At 51.6% G+C, this 16,210-nt stretch overlaps 9 protein-coding genes across 9 annotated transcripts; 4 read left to right on the top strand and 5 right to left on the bottom strand.

Moving 5' to 3' along the window:
• Positions 1–95: 95 nt before the first annotated feature.
• Positions 96–1,534, top strand: M409DRAFT_18575 (uncharacterized protein; the record flags this gene model as incomplete). Its single annotated transcript, XM_033804562.1, has 4 exons — positions 96–249; positions 300–463; positions 526–706; positions 1,392–1,534. 4 exons carry the CDS (start codon positions 96–98, stop codon positions 1,532–1,534), a joined length of 642 nt encoding a protein of 213 aa, XP_033672347.1.
• Positions 1,535–1,621: 87 nt separating this feature from the next.
• Positions 1,622–2,320, top strand: M409DRAFT_50894 (uncharacterized protein; the record flags this gene model as incomplete). Its single annotated transcript, XM_033811662.1, has 1 exon — positions 1,622–2,320. The coding sequence occupies one exon, from the start codon at positions 1,622–1,624 to the stop codon at positions 2,318–2,320; it is 699 nt and encodes a 232-aa protein (XP_033672346.1).
• A 395-nt stretch (positions 2,321–2,715) lies between these two features.
• On the bottom strand, positions 2,716–3,232 carry M409DRAFT_18573 (uncharacterized protein; the record flags this gene model as incomplete). Its single annotated transcript, XM_033804561.1, has 2 exons — positions 2,716–3,055; positions 3,111–3,232. The coding sequence occupies 2 exons, from the start codon at positions 3,230–3,232 to the stop codon at positions 2,716–2,718; spliced, it is 462 nt and encodes a 153-aa protein (XP_033672345.1).
• Positions 3,233–4,359: 1,127 nt separating this feature from the next.
• On the top strand, positions 4,360–5,571 carry M409DRAFT_50892 (uncharacterized protein; the record flags this gene model as incomplete). The annotated part of the gene is made up of 1 exon (XM_033811661.1): positions 4,360–5,571. The coding sequence occupies one exon, from the start codon at positions 4,360–4,362 to the stop codon at positions 5,569–5,571; it is 1,212 nt and encodes a 403-aa protein (XP_033672344.1).
• A 1,148-nt stretch (positions 5,572–6,719) lies between these two features.
• On the top strand, positions 6,720–9,541 carry M409DRAFT_18571 (uncharacterized protein; the record flags this gene model as incomplete). The annotated part of the gene is made up of 3 exons (XM_033804560.1): positions 6,720–7,072; positions 7,135–7,438; positions 7,493–9,541. The coding sequence occupies 3 exons, from the start codon at positions 6,720–6,722 to the stop codon at positions 9,539–9,541; spliced, it is 2,706 nt and encodes a 901-aa protein (XP_033672343.1).
• A 58-nt stretch (positions 9,542–9,599) lies between these two features.
• On the bottom strand, positions 9,600–9,932 carry M409DRAFT_18570 (uncharacterized protein; the record flags this gene model as incomplete). Its single annotated transcript, XM_033804559.1, has 1 exon — positions 9,600–9,932. One exon carries the CDS (start codon positions 9,930–9,932, stop codon positions 9,600–9,602), a length of 333 nt encoding a protein of 110 aa, XP_033672342.1.
• Positions 9,933–10,155: 223 nt separating this feature from the next.
• On the bottom strand, positions 10,156–11,119 carry M409DRAFT_18569 (uncharacterized protein; the record flags this gene model as incomplete). Its single annotated transcript, XM_033804558.1, has 4 exons — positions 10,156–10,453; positions 10,509–10,783; positions 10,835–10,855; positions 10,937–11,119. The coding sequence occupies 4 exons, from the start codon at positions 11,117–11,119 to the stop codon at positions 10,156–10,158; spliced, it is 777 nt and encodes a 258-aa protein (XP_033672341.1).
• A 719-nt stretch (positions 11,120–11,838) lies between these two features.
• M409DRAFT_63721 (uncharacterized protein) lies at positions 11,839–13,671 on the bottom strand (the record flags this gene model as incomplete). Its single annotated transcript, XM_033815729.1, has 6 exons — positions 11,839–12,156; positions 12,217–12,840; positions 12,894–12,990; positions 13,041–13,206; positions 13,382–13,473; positions 13,535–13,671. 6 exons carry the CDS (start codon positions 13,669–13,671, stop codon positions 11,839–11,841), a joined length of 1,434 nt encoding a protein of 477 aa, XP_033672340.1.
• Positions 13,672–14,068: 397 nt separating this feature from the next.
• On the bottom strand, positions 14,069–15,780 carry M409DRAFT_18567 (uncharacterized protein; the record flags this gene model as incomplete). Its single annotated transcript, XM_033804557.1, has 5 exons — positions 14,069–14,301; positions 14,382–14,987; positions 15,039–15,377; positions 15,434–15,498; positions 15,548–15,780. The coding sequence occupies 5 exons, from the start codon at positions 15,778–15,780 to the stop codon at positions 14,069–14,071; spliced, it is 1,476 nt and encodes a 491-aa protein (XP_033672339.1).
• Positions 15,781–16,210: the final 430 nt, after the last annotated feature.

The following is a 16,210-nucleotide window of genomic DNA, read 5'->3' as shown; positions in this document are numbered from 1 at the left end:
TCTAGCATTGGAAAAGCTTCAAGAAGCTCTGTCCTCCCTTCTGAGGAGAAAGAGAAACATCATCTCTCAGCCAACATCAAAGAACATCAGTCAAAATGGCCACCGGTGCAGCAAGCGTTCCGTACTCCACAGACTTGGCTACAGATCCCACAGAGATTCAGAAGAACCTCGTCGAGAAGAACGCTGAGTATGCGTCGTCATTCGACAAGGGCCATCTGGCGCTGCCTCCAGCGAAGAAATACCTCGTCGGTACGACTGTTCTTCTCCTACTTCATGACGACATCTAATCTTCTCTCTAGTGACATGCATGGACGCTCGAATCGACCCAGCCTCGGCCTTTGGCATCACCCTCGGCGATGCCCACGTCATCCGCAACGCCGGCGGCAACGCCAGAGACGCCTTACGAAGCATCTTAATCTCGCAGCATTTGCTGGGCACGAAGGAGATCGTTCTGGTCAAACACGTCAGTATCCACCACAAGCTCAATGCCGCTCAATCTATCAGACTAACTTGAACATGTTATAGACCGGCTGCGGCATGCTCACCTTCACTAACACCGATGCTCTGTCTGTCGTAGCGCAGAACGCTGGAGTAGGCGTTTTGCAGTCTACTTTTGATTTCCAGCCTTTCCCGGACCTGGAGCAGGCTGTTAAGGATGATGTAGCGTGGTTGAATGGCAATGCGGCGTTGATTGGGAAGACAATTAGTGGGTGGGTGTATGAGGTTGAGACGGGGAAGACGAAGCGGATTGTTTGATGGGCGGGCGAGAGAAGATCAAGGAATGGGGGGCGGTGTGGGTGCTTTTGAATTTGCCAAGCTGGTTTTTGTAGTTGAACTGAATTTGAGCAGTGTAGGAATGGAGCGATTGGGTATGAGGTGCTTCCAGTACATACTCCGATCCCAACCCTGAAGCAGCTTCCTCTAGGGCCTGGGAGCGATCGAAGGACATCAAGACGTCAAGGTAAACTGCGATTTATTTCGCAAGCGGAAGGTTGGGTCTCTCGGCCTTCACACGAGCGTTAGAACGCATCTCGTACCCCACACGCTTGATGTCGTCGAAGGCAGGGACATGAAGAGCCATCTACATTTCAGCCTCCCATCGTCATTATGCTGATTTGACGCTTCCTACGGCCTTCTGAAACTTCCAAGGCGCAGATGCTGTCTAGAACATACTGAGGGATGCACTGTGCAGCAAAGAGCAAGCACCGCAGACTATCTGACCGTACGGCAAATTAGTTGCAGGAGCTGTGAAAGGAACGATAGGAAGAAGATGCTAAAGCTTTCTGCGACCTTCCCACATTCCCGAACTTTTTCTCGTCGCGCGGCTACGTTGTTGTCTCTAATTGCGACATCCACGGAAATAGATAAGCTATTAATATACATTTTATCAGGCTGGCTCTCAGAAGCTTCTGCTATCCTGCACGACGACCACACTGAAGCCATCGCCATGCCTCTACAGATTTCGGATACCGTTGCAAAGAATGCTGTCATGGACGGCATCGACCCCTTAGACCATTCCGGTGTCATCGAGTAGGGCCAAAATAACATCACTGGATTCGTCCTATTGAAACAAAATGAAAAACACGCCCTGGCTTCTCACGTGCAAGTCAAAGCGGCAGTGATGAAGATCGAAGGGCCAAAAAGCGACGAGGATGAGGATGAAGATGAGGATGGGGAAGGTGGTGTGCGCCTGGAGGAAGTGACCGAAGGCGCTGTGATGGAGAGTCGATGTTCAAAGAAGGCTGAACGGGACTCAGCACCTCCTAAGGGAAAGAAGAAGAAGACGAGACTTCCTGTTGTGAACCATGTCACGGAGCCTGTTGATGAGATTGCATCTCGGGTGATGCAGGCCGATCTGGACTTTCGGCATCCCCAAGCCACGCTCATGTTGTGGGCGTGGTGCGTCTTGAACGTGGCAGGGTTTGTGGAATCTCATCCGCAATTCCGCGAGGGGATTTCTGAAGGAGTGACCAAACTCCTCGTCAACGGAGACGGTACCACTGAGAGCACTGCGGATGACATCAGCGGACCTCGCCTGCAAGACGAAGGGGTCGAGAGCGCAGAGGCACGCAAAAGACGAAAGAAGAAGGAGAAGTGGTACAACCAAATGCGAGAGTCTACAAACGAGATCGCCGACCGCTTTCCATACCAACAGCTGAACTACGCCGTAATACACAATGTCACAGCATGGTGTATCCTGAACGTCGACGGCTTCGCAGAATCAGGAATGATACCACGGCATCAGATCCCCTCGAAGATTCAGGAGGTTCTAGAGGAGATGCATGGGCCGTACGAGGACGGCCCAGATTTGAGTAGATAGATGACGGAATGTCGTCGGTGAGATGGTCTCAACGGCTGTGGATTGTTTCTTACAAGCGACTATGGACAAAGATTGATGGGGTACAGACGCTAAAGAAATCTTGGAAAGCGATAGTAGGGGTCAATAGCGTTTGCTCATAGACGCAGCCTCGTTGTGGTATAGGGCTGGATCATCAAAACTGTTCGCTTCGTGTACTCTTGATGATGCGGATGTGTTTTCCTAATCTATCGAAGAGATCTTTTTCGAAAAGAAAATTGTAAAGTTCTCTATAATCTATAATACCGTAGTACTATGTTCGGTTCAAGACTATGTCTACGTTTTCTGGCCCCGCTCATCCCCTACCCCTTTTCGCAGGCAGATAGCCTCCAGAAAACGTCAGCCCCAACAATCGGAAATCACACCGACGAAAAATAGACAGATCGAACAGCCGTCTCGCCATTGTAACACCCCGTCTCATCCGGCGGAATCTCAAACACATTCGAAGGAGAAGCACAGTCGTCATCCGAGTACAGACCGATGCGATGACCCGAAGACGCCGCCGCTAAGATCGACACAGCCTCTTCAGTCCGCATACCCAGATTGATGCACTGCCCGGAGGCTCCCACCACCTGCCATTCTAGCTCGCCATTGCAGAGGGTGCCGCGGTATCCTTGGACGACAGAGCCGCTTGCTTGGGCGCCGGTCAGCAGAGCGAGAGTCGCGGTGGCGAGGAGCGTGAGCTTGGATGCCATTTGGCTGAGGGCTGAGAAGGATTAGTTGAGAGATCACGTGGATGTGGGCAGGTACATACCTGTGATCGAAGGCGTTTTCGGTACGACTGGTCTGTTCGGAATTGAAGTTGTTTTGCGGGTCTGTTCGGCGCTGTTGTTTCTTGTCTTTGGGATCTTCGCTCAAGCCCTTTATAGAACCCATGCTGGACTTCTCGACACATCCTAGATGTTGAATGAGACCACCTGGCTTGTTGTTGAACCCGGAAGATCTCCTCGTGAGTTGGACATGGAGCAGTCGACGAAGCCACGGATTGCATTAGCACGTCCACTTTGAGGACCCCGTTCCTGTGATGGTGACTTCGTTGCTGTGATGGTGACGCGGCTATTCGAATGAATCCATCTTGATCGGCTCTACTGACTACTGGACACTGTAGAGCTGTGCTATCGCCGCAGTCGCCATCTGGAGAGGTGGTGGAGGTGGTGGAGGTGGTGGAGCAGAATAGGATCTAGCCTTGCGAACTCGCTTTTTCATACTTACGTGGCCTTCTAACTAACCATGCTCCACTCCTCTTCGAATGACCGTCTGTACACTATTGACATCGAAGGAATCCTTTACGCACGATTCGGCACAGTGTGACGAATGCGGATGTACACCGGATATAGGGGTTTCGTTCGGGCAAAAACCGCCAGGCTAAAGGTTGTGTCTCTTCCAATAGACCATTGGACCACTTGGAATGATGGTCTTCGAGTGAGACTATCAGCAAATTGCAACATGTCACCGTGAAGGTTCTACCCTCTATTTCACCTTCCAGAGACAAGTACGAGATTGCCATAATTCGTGCCTCCATGCAGGACAGCCTTGTAGGGTCGGAGGGTCCCCGAAAGGGTAACTTTCCGAGGAACTTCGCAATGGCAGAAGTACGGAGAACACTGGGTCTGAAGTAATGTGAAGCGATGTGATTGTCGTACAGAAGCACTAGCTTGGCGAACGATCATGCAATACACAATACGCTACGTCGAAGCATCTGCGGTTTTTTTCTTGCGGTTCTTTCCCGACGAATGTGGATGCCACAGCCTGCTGGTTTCCCAACAATCCGGAAGCGTACAACTCGGAAGCGCACAACTCGGAAGCGCCTTGCCAAGCAGATCCTATGATTCCAATTCTCCCAAAAAGTCCAGCAAAGTCACGATCATCGGGGCGCCTCGTCATCTCTTTCTGATGTCTACATAAAGAGCCGTGCACCACTTCATGTCACAGTCTTGCACCATCACTCTCCCCTCCTTCGACATCAACCTGATAGAGTCTACACCTATCCTACATCTCCCACAATGGCACTCCTTATCACCGCCTTTGTAACTTTGTTTGCAGGCCACGCACTTGGAGCCAACATCACCTTCTCCGACACGGTTGACTGCGAGGGGATTGCGACATATGGAGGAAAGAACTGGACGTCCGTTCCATGTTATGCGCTCCCCGACGAAAGCGAGTCTCTGTCGGCATTGCTCAGCGGAGTCGAGGGAGCACAAGTCCAGATCTATGCGGACAGTGACTGCAGCTCCGAGCTACTTAGCACCAAACAGGACGTATGCTATACGGCCCCCAGCCGCATTGGAGCATTCAAGATCTCACCGGTCGAAGATACCACCCAAGGAAACTACACGAAGGATTTGGCAATCATCCACCCCAAGCTTTCCAACTACACTGGTCTAGCAGTCGCGCCATACGACATTGACAATATCTTTGTCGAGGCATTCATTGCTCTAGGGCTCAGGGGCACCATCGAGGTGCTTACGTTCGCAGCGGCCGTCGTAGATTGCGTGAGTGCGGCCATAAGCACTGTCGCAGGCAAGCCCGAACCCGTCGCAGTTTCGGCCTGTGTGCTGGTAGGCACCGCGAGCCTCTTATCCATTGCAACGCGTTTTTACGAGAACAATGTTGGGGCAAGGATTCGCGCTGCATTCCGGGGCTCGACGGGCCAAATCACGAACACTGCAGAGCGTCGCGATGTTCATTTTCTCGATGCTCCTCCGATTGGGTATGCCACTCGCGAACTCTCTGGCGGTGTGAATGTCACTGCCCCCGTCTATGAGAGCGGGTTTGGAGACGTCGGCAAGTGGCATTACGCAATGTTCGAAGACCCTGTCACCGGAACACATCACCACCACATCATCCACGAGAACGGATCGCCTTTCAATAAAAACGACAGCGACGCAACGCTCGCCAAGCGCCGATACGCAATCGATTCAGTGAGATGGCCTTCGGGTGGCTTTTATCTCCAACTGTGTCCCGTGAATGTAGGCGCGGCGTTTAGTGGTCTTTCCAACTCGACGGTGGACAACTACAACCTATTCTACGACCAACTGGATTGTTACTTCGCCAATAACTTTGACGACTCGATCACCAAGATCGACGCCGATCTGTACAACAACGTCGGCACGCTGATTGCGGAGTATGGTCTGGTGCCCTACAAGACGTACGTGGACGTTCCGTCGTGCCCGAAGAAAATCCTCACGGCGGACGAGGATTGCATCATCGAGTGATGTCGCTTGATCGGACAGGCTTGCAGTGTCTTGTCGTCCAGTCCTCTCAGCGGGCCACGAAGACGGTCAACGGGTGTGAGGGAGCGGCAAAACTCGCAGCTATGGGCTGAGCATCGGCCTGGTTCTTGGTTTTCAACAATACGACATTATGATTTGGAGGTTTCTTTGTTTTGGCTCAGCTCACGTATTTTTTGATTCCACGAACCTGCTGGCTCGAATGCGGCTGCGTGGCAGAGATCTTCGTAGCAATGCACACTCGTTTACACATTTGTTCCAACATACACGTTGCATGTCTTAAGATCGTGCCAAAATTCCTTTGCCAGACAGTGTTGCAGCGAGTCTGACCAATCTTGACGTATAGATCCAGCTCATGGATTGAAGGTAGGCTTAGGACATCGGGTCTATCGTGAGGAGGATTTTGAAAATAGAAGAAAGAAGTGAAGTTGGATTTTCGGATTCATTCTCCGATGCGTAGGACAACGGCTCGCTCGCCTGCCACTTGATTGGTTATGAGTCAAGACACGCTAATGGAGGTGTTTTTCCGGCGTGTTTTGACACAAGTGCTTTTCCGAAAATCTGCGTGTTCGTTTTCGTATTTTCTAAAGATGGGCAGCTGCAGAGTTTTGGGTCCTTTGCGTACTGTGTCTTCTTGGCTTCGGCTTGTCTCCTTGTGTCCTTTCCAGTCTGAAGTCGTCTATGTAGGCATGTGCCGTCAGTGTTGAGCGAATACCTTAGTCGAAAGGGGTTAAGCCTAGCTGAGGAGAGAGATCCGACGCACTGCCATCCAGTCTTCATCGGCCTGTACTGGAGAGGATTTGTCCGCGCGAAAGAGATGGGGACAGAGAACTGGAAGACAGCAAATATACAAAGAACGTGCTTTAGCTTTGGCCCCCAAATAAACAGCATGCATATGGCCCAAGCGAAAGTCTAAAAGTGGAAGGATCGACTTCAGCTCGTGGCGGCTGTGCTACAGTACACCTCACTGCCACGATGCTTGGATGCATCTTTGACCTGGACTTGATAGCGAAAATGTCTCCAGCCTGACAGTTCGCCATCCCGAGAAAACTTCACCCAGGACTTAATGATGGGAACGGCATCGAAAGCCCACGCTCAATACCTCTAGCCTATCACCCCGCCGCCAGCCGATCATGCCATCTCTCTGGAAGGCGTACGCCCTCTATCCGCTATGGGCTCTCCAAATCATCGTCCTCTTCCCACCGCTCTACCATCAGATTGAATCCATCTTCCTCACCTTGACACACCCTGCATGGCTATCAGGATGGACGGTCTTCTGGTTGTTAGATTTCTTTGCGATGCTGGCGTGTCTTCTGCTCGTGGGAGTGGAGTTTGCGAGGAATAGGACGAGGAGGCTAGATACGACGTCTTTCCTGAAGGCGAATGCGTACAAGCTCGCTTATTGGGTCTGGAATCTTGTATATGTCGCTGTGTATAGGAGGGACGTGTATGGGAATGCGAATGCGTTGTTGGCGGTCGAACATCTGTAAGTATTCGGAGCGTCTTGGTTACTTTGAAAGCGATGCAATACTAATTGAGAATGCGTAGAGCCACGTTTGCTTTAGGCTTTGCATACGCCGTACATGTCTGGTGGCGAGGGCGAAGACTAGGACGAACCCGAGAGGAAGCATCGGCCGAGGGTGGGCACCAGCTGGACGCGATCAACGTACCGAAGCGGCTGAATTCTGCAGCTGCTATGAAGTCAGCATCGCCTTTCGTCGTGAGGATGGCGATGTGGGTGAAGCACGATCCCGCATGGATGCACGCGCTGCCTCCATCTGTGAGAATGGTTCTGAACGTACCGTTGTGGCTGGCGAGGTATTCGGTCGGCTATATCTTAATGGTCTTGATCGTGAGTCTTGCAGCATGGACAATGTGGTGATCTGCTCATGCTAATACTTGGTAGCTACCCTTCACAGGACGCATTTCCGGAGAGCCCAAGAACCACTGGAATGAGAACAGTTCCCAGGGATTGAGTCAATGGGACTATCCCAAGCCAAGATTGTCTATCCAGGAGGCGTATAGCGATGCCGATGCCAGGCCACGGTTGCCAACTCCATTCCCACAAGGCGACGAGGAGGCGGCAGTAGACACACTCAGTCTTCGAACCATAGACGATGATGTCGCCCTACGGCCAAGTCCACGGCCGGCTCACAGACGAGCATTTCAGCCATCTCCGAACCGAATGCTAGGCCCACGATATCTATGTTTTATCGTCGATGATGAAGCCCGAACTTATGTCACCAAGAAGGTCGAAGACTGGATGTCACAAACCGGAACACGAAATGAGCCGGACTATGTCTTCATATCGTACACTCGACAGCAGTTTTACAGTCAGATACCGAACGATCCTACTGTGACTCAGCATGATCTCGTGAATCGTAGAGCCGCTGCAGACAGAGACCAAAAAGTCCTCACAGACTTCGCAGTTAGGGCTACCCAGGAAGCGCAGGTGCCTGCATTCTGGATCGACTTTGAGTGCGTTCAGCCGGAGGACGAGAATGACGAGGACCTTGATATGGAAGACGTTTACCGGATCTGCGATATCGTCCGAGGGTCACACTCTTTGACCATCATTTGTGGTCCTACACTCGATCAACATTTGGATCGTTCGTTAGGAAGATTGTCCACTGCGGCAGATTGGCTATTGGACTGGGGAAAGCGCTTGTGGACTCTACCTGAAGCGCTGCTCTGTCCTTCTGAACATCGTATATCGATATATGCTGTTGGAATTGAGGAACCTGAAAGAATAGCAAAGCGCAACCTCCCTGGCCGACTTTGGGATGATGCCGCGACGATTCGCCAACTCATCGACCATTACGAGGCCTCCCTACAGCTGACTCAACTGGAGCTGATCAGCATCGCACTTGAATGCCTCCAGCGACGACAGACAGAGAAGCGCAATGCCGGCGATGTTGCGTACGCACTCATGGGTCTTCTCCGTCTACGCCCCAAAGTCAACAAATCAGACTCCGACTTCCAAGCCTTCGCTCGCCTTTCCCTTGCCAATGATAGCGACATGATCCTCGAACGCTTGATATGCCTGCGAAGCCCCGACAGCGCCTCACCTTGGCACGATATGCAAGATCTGTGGGACGCCAAACTCTGGCACATCGACCCCGTCTTCCAAATCGCAGGTGTCGGGTCCAGAAACACAGTCATCATCGGCGACGCAGCCGGAACCAGCATCGATTGGACTTCCCTCAAAATGATCGACATCACGGGCACGGCGAGCTCATACACTTTCCAATGGCGGTACATTCGCCTCGTGAGCGCTTACTTCGTGGCTTACTTTTTCGCCTACCTGATCGTCGTGTTCATGCTCGCGGATCCCATACAGCGCGGTCGTGGACGATTGCAAGGACGAGATCCTGCGAGGGCCTTGAGGATTGCGACGTACCCTTGGATCCTGTGGATGTTGATGGCGATCCCGGTCCCTTATGTCCTCTCGGGGTTCTTCCAGGGGACGATCACTTCCTCACAAGCTAGGCTCTTCGGAATGGCTGGCGTGCCCGATGTTAAAGAGGTGGAACGAACTCTTCTAGGTGAGGCTTGTGGACGCTTGAAGTGGAACAATGATGGCAGCGTCAGTGAGCTTGGAGACGATGAAAGACCAATCTTCACGCTCGTCGATACGCTATCTTTGACCTTGACGACTTTCCGCGCGAATAAGCCACCCACTATGATGTTTGTCGGCGGACGTGAACGGGGGTTGTTGAGGATCCTGTTGTGTTCGTATGATGGTGCTAGACGATCGTTCGTCAAAGAGACGGTCACAAGGCTGGAGAGTGTCGTCAGCGCCCGTTTGCCGAGACTTGATCGCTTCCGTTTCTCGGTGCAGCCGGAGATGGAGATCGTTGAAGAAAGAGGACAAGACTTGGGAGAGGAACAGCTGTACGACGAGGATCTCATGGAGCTGCCGGATATACCCGAATTTATCTCTCTGGACGATTGAGACATAGTAATAGCGGTCAGGTGTCAACTACGATGTCTCGAGAGCAATGGCCCGTACCTCACCTCACGCCACCGAGCGTCACAGCCTTTGTCACGACATACTCATCAGTGCGCTGTCTGCTTCCCTCTCTGCCGAATCCAGACTCTTTCACTCCTCCAAAAGGCATCGCAGGGTCAGACACAAGTCCAGTGTTGACGCTCACCATCCCCACCTCCAATGCCTCCGCCACCCGATAGCACCGATGAATATCCTGGGAGTAAAAATATCCCGCCAACCCAACATCGCTGTCATTCGCCTGCCGTATCAGTTCTCCCTCCGTGTCGAGCGGGAACAGAGCTGCCACCGGACCGAAAGGTTCTTCTTGTGCAACCTTCATGTCAGGGGAAAGCATGACCGCCGAGAAGTAGTGTGTCGCCCTTCTGCACAGCGTCGGCGGCGTGCTCCTCTAACGTGTTGATTCACATGCAATCGAACAGTAGATTCTAGCTAAAGTCTCCTATAAGAACAAGACTCCGAGAGACATACTCGACAGATTCTCGGTCAAGTCGTGATTATTCAAATATAAACGATCAGGCCACAGAACAAGCCATGCCCATAGCAAAGCTGACCTCGCATTAAAACGCACATGTACTCCTATCCTGCATCACCTGCTGCCACTCAGACCCGCTCATGGCTTTCTCGGCAAAAGCCCTCAAGGCTGCTGGAATAACATCGCCTCTGCCAATGTCCAACATCCTTGCAATAAACACAACCAAATGAGCATCGAGAGCAGAAGGCCGCTCCAGATCAAAGAGCCACGAAGTTCGAGAGGTTTGTAGAAGGGATTCCAGCTTTGCCACGAGCTCTTTGGTATACTCCTCGTTCTTCTTCGTTGCCTCGGGCGTTAGGGCGCTGGCCTTTTCGGAGTCAAGGCTGTCGAGATGTTAGTCTTAAAGCTTCGTCTGGATGTGGAAGAGTATGTGCGCACCGTTGGAGCTTGTACTCAATCGCTGCTCTATATCGATCGCTAATGTCGCCGTCTAGGATCTCGTGCAGGTGTCCCTTGCTTCTGCCGACGGTCTGCGGCTTTCCTGCAAAGGTGAAGCCGAAGAAACTAATCCTATGGAGGTCGTGGAGTAGTTGAGAGATTTTCTCTTTATGGGGCTCCGGGATCATAGAGGGATAGGACTTCGCCAAGTACTTCGTGATGGCCACGCTGTCCGGCAATGGCTCTCCTGTCTTGAGCGGTACTAATACAGGAACCTGTTGTCCTACTTAGCGGTCTGGTTAGACTCATGGGCTGATACATCGGACCTCTCCATTGGCATTGACATCCTGCACGCTTGTTAGTCGAGTTCGTCATCCAATTCTAGGCCATGGCCGCAGCCTGACAACCCATGTAAACGTTTTACTTACGCAAAGGAAGTGCTCACTCATCTGCTCCAAGCTCCTCACAATATCAACAGGCTGCTCTTCAAGAATAATCTCGTGATCTTCATCGACTGCCGGTCCACGCAAGGCAAACGCATAACGGACCATAATCGAGCAGATGGAGTACTCGAAATGATACAACACATGAGTCGCCTCCTGCGAAGCCATCCTGGACTTCAACCCGATCTTGATGAGGTGTTTGTGACTCTTTCCGTTCGTTCGCGAACATATATACGGTCCCGGCAACCGAGCCAGATTTCTTACTTCCGCTTGCGGGCTCTTTCAGCGGACCTACCGGGACAAAATCCGTGGCCTTTCAGGTCTGACTAAATGACAAATTCGTACGTTTCGATCCGACTGGACGGACAAAGTTGCATAGGAAGTTTATTGGAGGCGCTAGTGTGGCACATCCGGTGGGGGATAAATACTGCCCAGGTGTGTTATCGGAATTTGAACGAAGGATTTGAAAGAAGATGTCGTGGATTCCAAGCAGTTTGAGAAGACAACACCGTAACAGTGGTACAGACCTTGTGGGTACGAGTATTTTGCTAGTCTTGCCGTAAACAAAGAACACATTTATGAGGACGGCATGCCCCCTATAATGTTCTCTGTACGGCCGCCCAAGTCTTGCTCGCGGCCTTGACTTACGAATTCAAGCCCCTGAAAGATAGACCCACTCAGACATGAGCTTTCTGACGCTCTGCCTCTCATCAATGCCAGATGTCTAATGGCCGACAAGAGTACGTATGTATATATAAAGTGTAGAACATAGCGTTCACGCGAGCGAACTAGACCAACTTGTCTTCAACCAACTCTACTCAACCTGTGTGATTGCATCTCTACCTCTATGATCTACACCACAGCCTCACCAACCTCGACCAAAACAATCAACACTGCGGCAAAAGCTCCCGTGCCCTCTTCTCGATCTCCGCATCTCGCACCAACGAGAAAAACGCCTCCATACGCAGCGTCCGTCTCTGGTAAGCCTCAAGCCACTTCTGCGTATGACCGCTAATCAACTTCTCTCCGCCTTCGCGGTTGACAAGGCGGACGAGATCCTCAACATATGCAATCTCTTCCCCTTTGCCTTTCAGCGAATGGAGAGCACGTCCTGCGCCTTTACGTTGAAGTCGGGCAAGGTATTCGTCCCTCATTACGTCTGTTGTTGGCAGGGGAGCTTTTCCGGCGTAGACTTGTGCTAAAGCCTGAAAGGAATTGATCTTAGCATGTGCTGTTTCAGGAAGAACTCGAAGGGTCTGACTTACCATCGCTTGGAACTCAAATAGCGAGAATGTCGCCACATGGAATGGAACGCCGATGAACGAAAGTGTTGGATCAGGGATGTACCAAATGTCCTGGTGCAAATTATGAACCGCTTGGCCATTCGTCACCAGCGTGGACTCATCCGCATCTTCAACGGGTGTATCGTCGGCGTGTAGCTGTCGCAGGAATGGCAGTGAAACATGATATCCGGTGCAGACGACGACTCTGTGTATGTTGCACAGCTTCTCGCCGGACTTGAGCGTTATCGTACCTGGAATGCTCCCATCGCTGGCCAGTACGTTCGAATCTGGACGACTGAAACCCTCGACGCCTCCGATTCGGACTCCGTTGTCGGGCAAAAGATGTGAAGGTAGATCATACGGTCCGCCTCGACTGGATTGATAGACAGCACGAGCGGAGACTCCAATGTCTTTGGCGATGTCGATAGAGGATACCCCGGCCCCAAGTAGAAGGACATTCTGTCCTGCGAAGCCATCCGGATTGCGATACCGCTTCGAGTGGCTAACCCTGTCAGGGAAGGCTCTCTTCCATGCTGCGAGACCTGGGATGTCGGGGATGTTTGGGGCGTGGTAGTGGCCGGACGCTACCACGACGGCATCGTAGTACTGTAAAACATCAATCAGTCATGGTAGTGGACTGATTGTAGAATGATGGTTACCTCGATTTGCTCGACATGCCGAGCATTGGTGCCCTCGCGCTCCAAAGTCCCGACATTGACTTGCCACTTATCACCTTCCTTCCGAACAGAGTTCACTCTACCTCGTGTTAGCGATCTTTGGGAATCGACAGTCGCGGGGATTTGTACCTGGTGTTGTATCTTATGGAATTCTGTACGCCGTTGTTGGTCGCAGTGTCCTGGATGTAATCTCCCAAGACATGGTGAGGTACGAATTCCTCGGTCCCAGGTTTCCACTGCTGGCAACTCAGCTCCATTTCGATCGTCGAGACATTGTTCTTGAGTGCGACATAGCCTGGCGAAGGTCAGCTTGGGCAGTGGTACGAAGTCCCTAGCTCGTTGTGACTTACATGGCCCCGGTGGCGCAAACTCCAGAGACAAATCATCGGCGGAATAACTCTTGCCGGGCTCTTCTCTTTCGTCAAGGCCCGGAGTTCCAACAGGGGTATCATGCTTAGGATGCTCCTGACTCGAATACAGCCTTTCGAACTCAGGGGAATCTCCGACAGACGGAGTTACAGACGGATAAGCAGCATCGTTTGAACTCCGTTCATCGTAGACCCTATGTGACACATGGTGTTAGCATGCTCGTCCGTGCTGGGCCTTAGACGCTCCAGCCTGACCAGACGCCACCTGCTCTTGAAGTCCTCTCGAAGATCGTCACATCGAGACCAGCATGTTTCAAGTGAACAGCCGCTGAGACGCCACTGACACCGGCTCCGATGACTGCCTGTCTTGATGTCAGCAAGAGCTTCCACATCCACGTGGAGGTAGGTGAAGCTTACAACAGTGCGCACGTGCAAGGTAGTATCTGCCATGTCGGAAAAAGGACATGCAGTACTGAGAATTGCGATTGGACCGTCCCAAGTATACTCGATGCTACGGAAGGACTTGTCAAACGGACACAAGATTTCTCTGGGTTTGGTTCCTGATTACGAAACATTTGGGAACGTAAGATTGGAGACCCTATTGCGTGATATGCAGGTCCGACCAGTACATAACGCCACTATCAATGCTTGTCAACTCGTTCACTCGTTCAATCCTCACACTCTCTCGCACTTGTGCAGTAAATGGCGACATGTATACTAAGCTCATAAAACTAGTTTCAGTGTCTTTACTATATGCCTTGAGATTTATATTTCCTCCTTGTGAAGCGCTTACGCCTTAGCGTCAACGATGACTTCCTCCGCAAGCTCCCCGTCAGACTCACGCTTATGTGAACCGATCTGTCTCTGATGCAACCATCTAGTCAACATCGCCGTTCCCATCATGAGCACTGCCAGACATGAGACTGTGATATATCCTTTCTGGTATTCCGGAGCATCCGTCTGCTTCCAAACGAGGAGTGGTAACCATGCTTGGACGACGTATGCGATCTCGTTCATTGACCCTGCAAGTAAGATGGAAAGTCAGCTCTTGTCCATCGAATGTCTAGTCTGACATCCATCTCCTGCTCTCATGATTACTCACCAGTGACCAAAGCTCTCTCTTCGCGATCATCAGAGCAGATCTCATGCGCCCACGCAAAGGCTAGACCAGAAAGTCCATATCCAAATCCAGCCAAAATAAAGCATGCCCACTTCCACCCAATTGGTATGTCCCACACAGCCAGCGACACACAGCAAAGTACATTCATGCAGCCACCGACGATGAATCCCGGCCAACGTGCGCCGCGGAAAACTGTATCCGAAGTCCAAGCATAGGCAAGCGTTGTGACGATCTGCACGGCGAATGTCGTTGTCGGGTACACATTGATTTGCCAGATTTCATATTTGGGAGTTGTCGATGCTTTGAGAAACTGCGAGAAAGCCGGCGCCGAGGCGTTGTTCCCGTTGTTGAAGGTGATGTACAGCAACGTCAGCACATAGATGTGCCAGGAGCTGAAGATCTTCCAGAATTTGGCCCTGGTATATGGCTGTTTTCCTTTGCGGCCCTCTTTTTCCATGCGCTTCCTGCCGAATGCTCGCTCCTCGGCCGTCAAGTACAGAGCCCTGGTATTTTCCGGTTCATCTGGTAACATGAGGTATCCGGAGAGAGCAATGGGAAGAGATATGATGCCATCCACGAGGAACAGCCCTAGGAGGTTTAGTAAATTGCACGGAACAGAGGGAAGAGATTGCTACTCACATTGCCAGCCCCTGAACCCACCAACACCTTCAAGATGGTAGACGGCAGCCATCAGATACCCTGAGAACATCTGTGCGACAGCACTGGAGCAGTGGAAGATGCAAGAACGTTTTGCCAGCTCGTCTTTCCGATACCAGCTGCCAATGACATATTGCATGCCTGGGTAGAAGCCAGATTCTGCCAGTCCTACGAGAAAGCGAATGCCGTACAATCGCTCTGCTGTATTACATCGAGAAGTGGCGAATGTTAAAATAGTCCAAACCAGTTCCAGGCTCGGGATCCAGATCGATGGACGGACCCTACTCAAGATAATGTTGCTCGGTATTTGGCCGATGACATCTACCGGGAATGGTCAGCCAGTGTCGAGACGTCTTGTGATATCTGGTATGTCTTACATCCAACAGTCCACAATGTTTGCATGTAGTTCAGCTGATCGCCATAGAGGGACAGGTCTTCCTTCCTGCACGGCGTATGAGCCATGGTCCATTAGGTTCGAGCAGTCTACTCACATTCCAGAAACGAATGCATTGTTGATGTTCGCCTGATCGAGATATTTGATCAAATAGCCGAGAGAGGCAAAAGTAAGGACCGCAGAATCGAGCTTGAACAAGAACTTCCGCTCTTCAGGCGATTTGTCGAGGCTGTCCCAGATGTAACTTCTCCAAGTTGGTTTGACTTCTGTGGCAACGACTTCCTCAGCCTGGACCTGAGGATCTCGTGTCTTGTCGTCTGTGTTCGACATCGTTTCCGTAGCAGACAGGGACTGGTTGCGAGCACCAAGTATCTTGGTCTTGGAAGAACATCCTGGGCGGCAAGTTCGAATACATACCGGTCCAAAATTCTTATCACACCCACTACTACCCAGTCAGAGGATCGACAAGTCTTGTTTCTAGCATGGCCGTGGTCCGGCTGTCGGCCATGCTCGCAGGATTTCGTTGCCGGCAGAGAAGACGGAAGAGCGGCTGTGGTGTCCTCAGTGGGTCGTACAGACGTATATGAGTACTGCCATTCGACCTTGTGCTGATGGCGTGCTGTACCTTGCCAAGCACGCAGCGAGATGTCACCGGAGCTGCTTGTACATCAGAAGCTTTCGCTTTAGCCCCTAGTTTCGATAGGCAGTGTACTAGAGGTGAACGAAAAGGCGGACAGACGATATACGATTCAGGTAGAGC

The sequence above is a fragment of the Zasmidium cellare genome (assembly GCF_010093935.1).
Source record: "Zasmidium cellare ATCC 36951 unplaced genomic scaffold M409scaffold_5, whole genome shotgun sequence".
Lineage (NCBI taxonomy): Eukaryota > Fungi > Ascomycota > Dothideomycetes > Mycosphaerellales > Mycosphaerellaceae > Zasmidium > Zasmidium cellare.
Note: the sequence above shows the minus strand (reverse complement) of the source record. Positions and strands in the feature narration are given on the sequence as shown.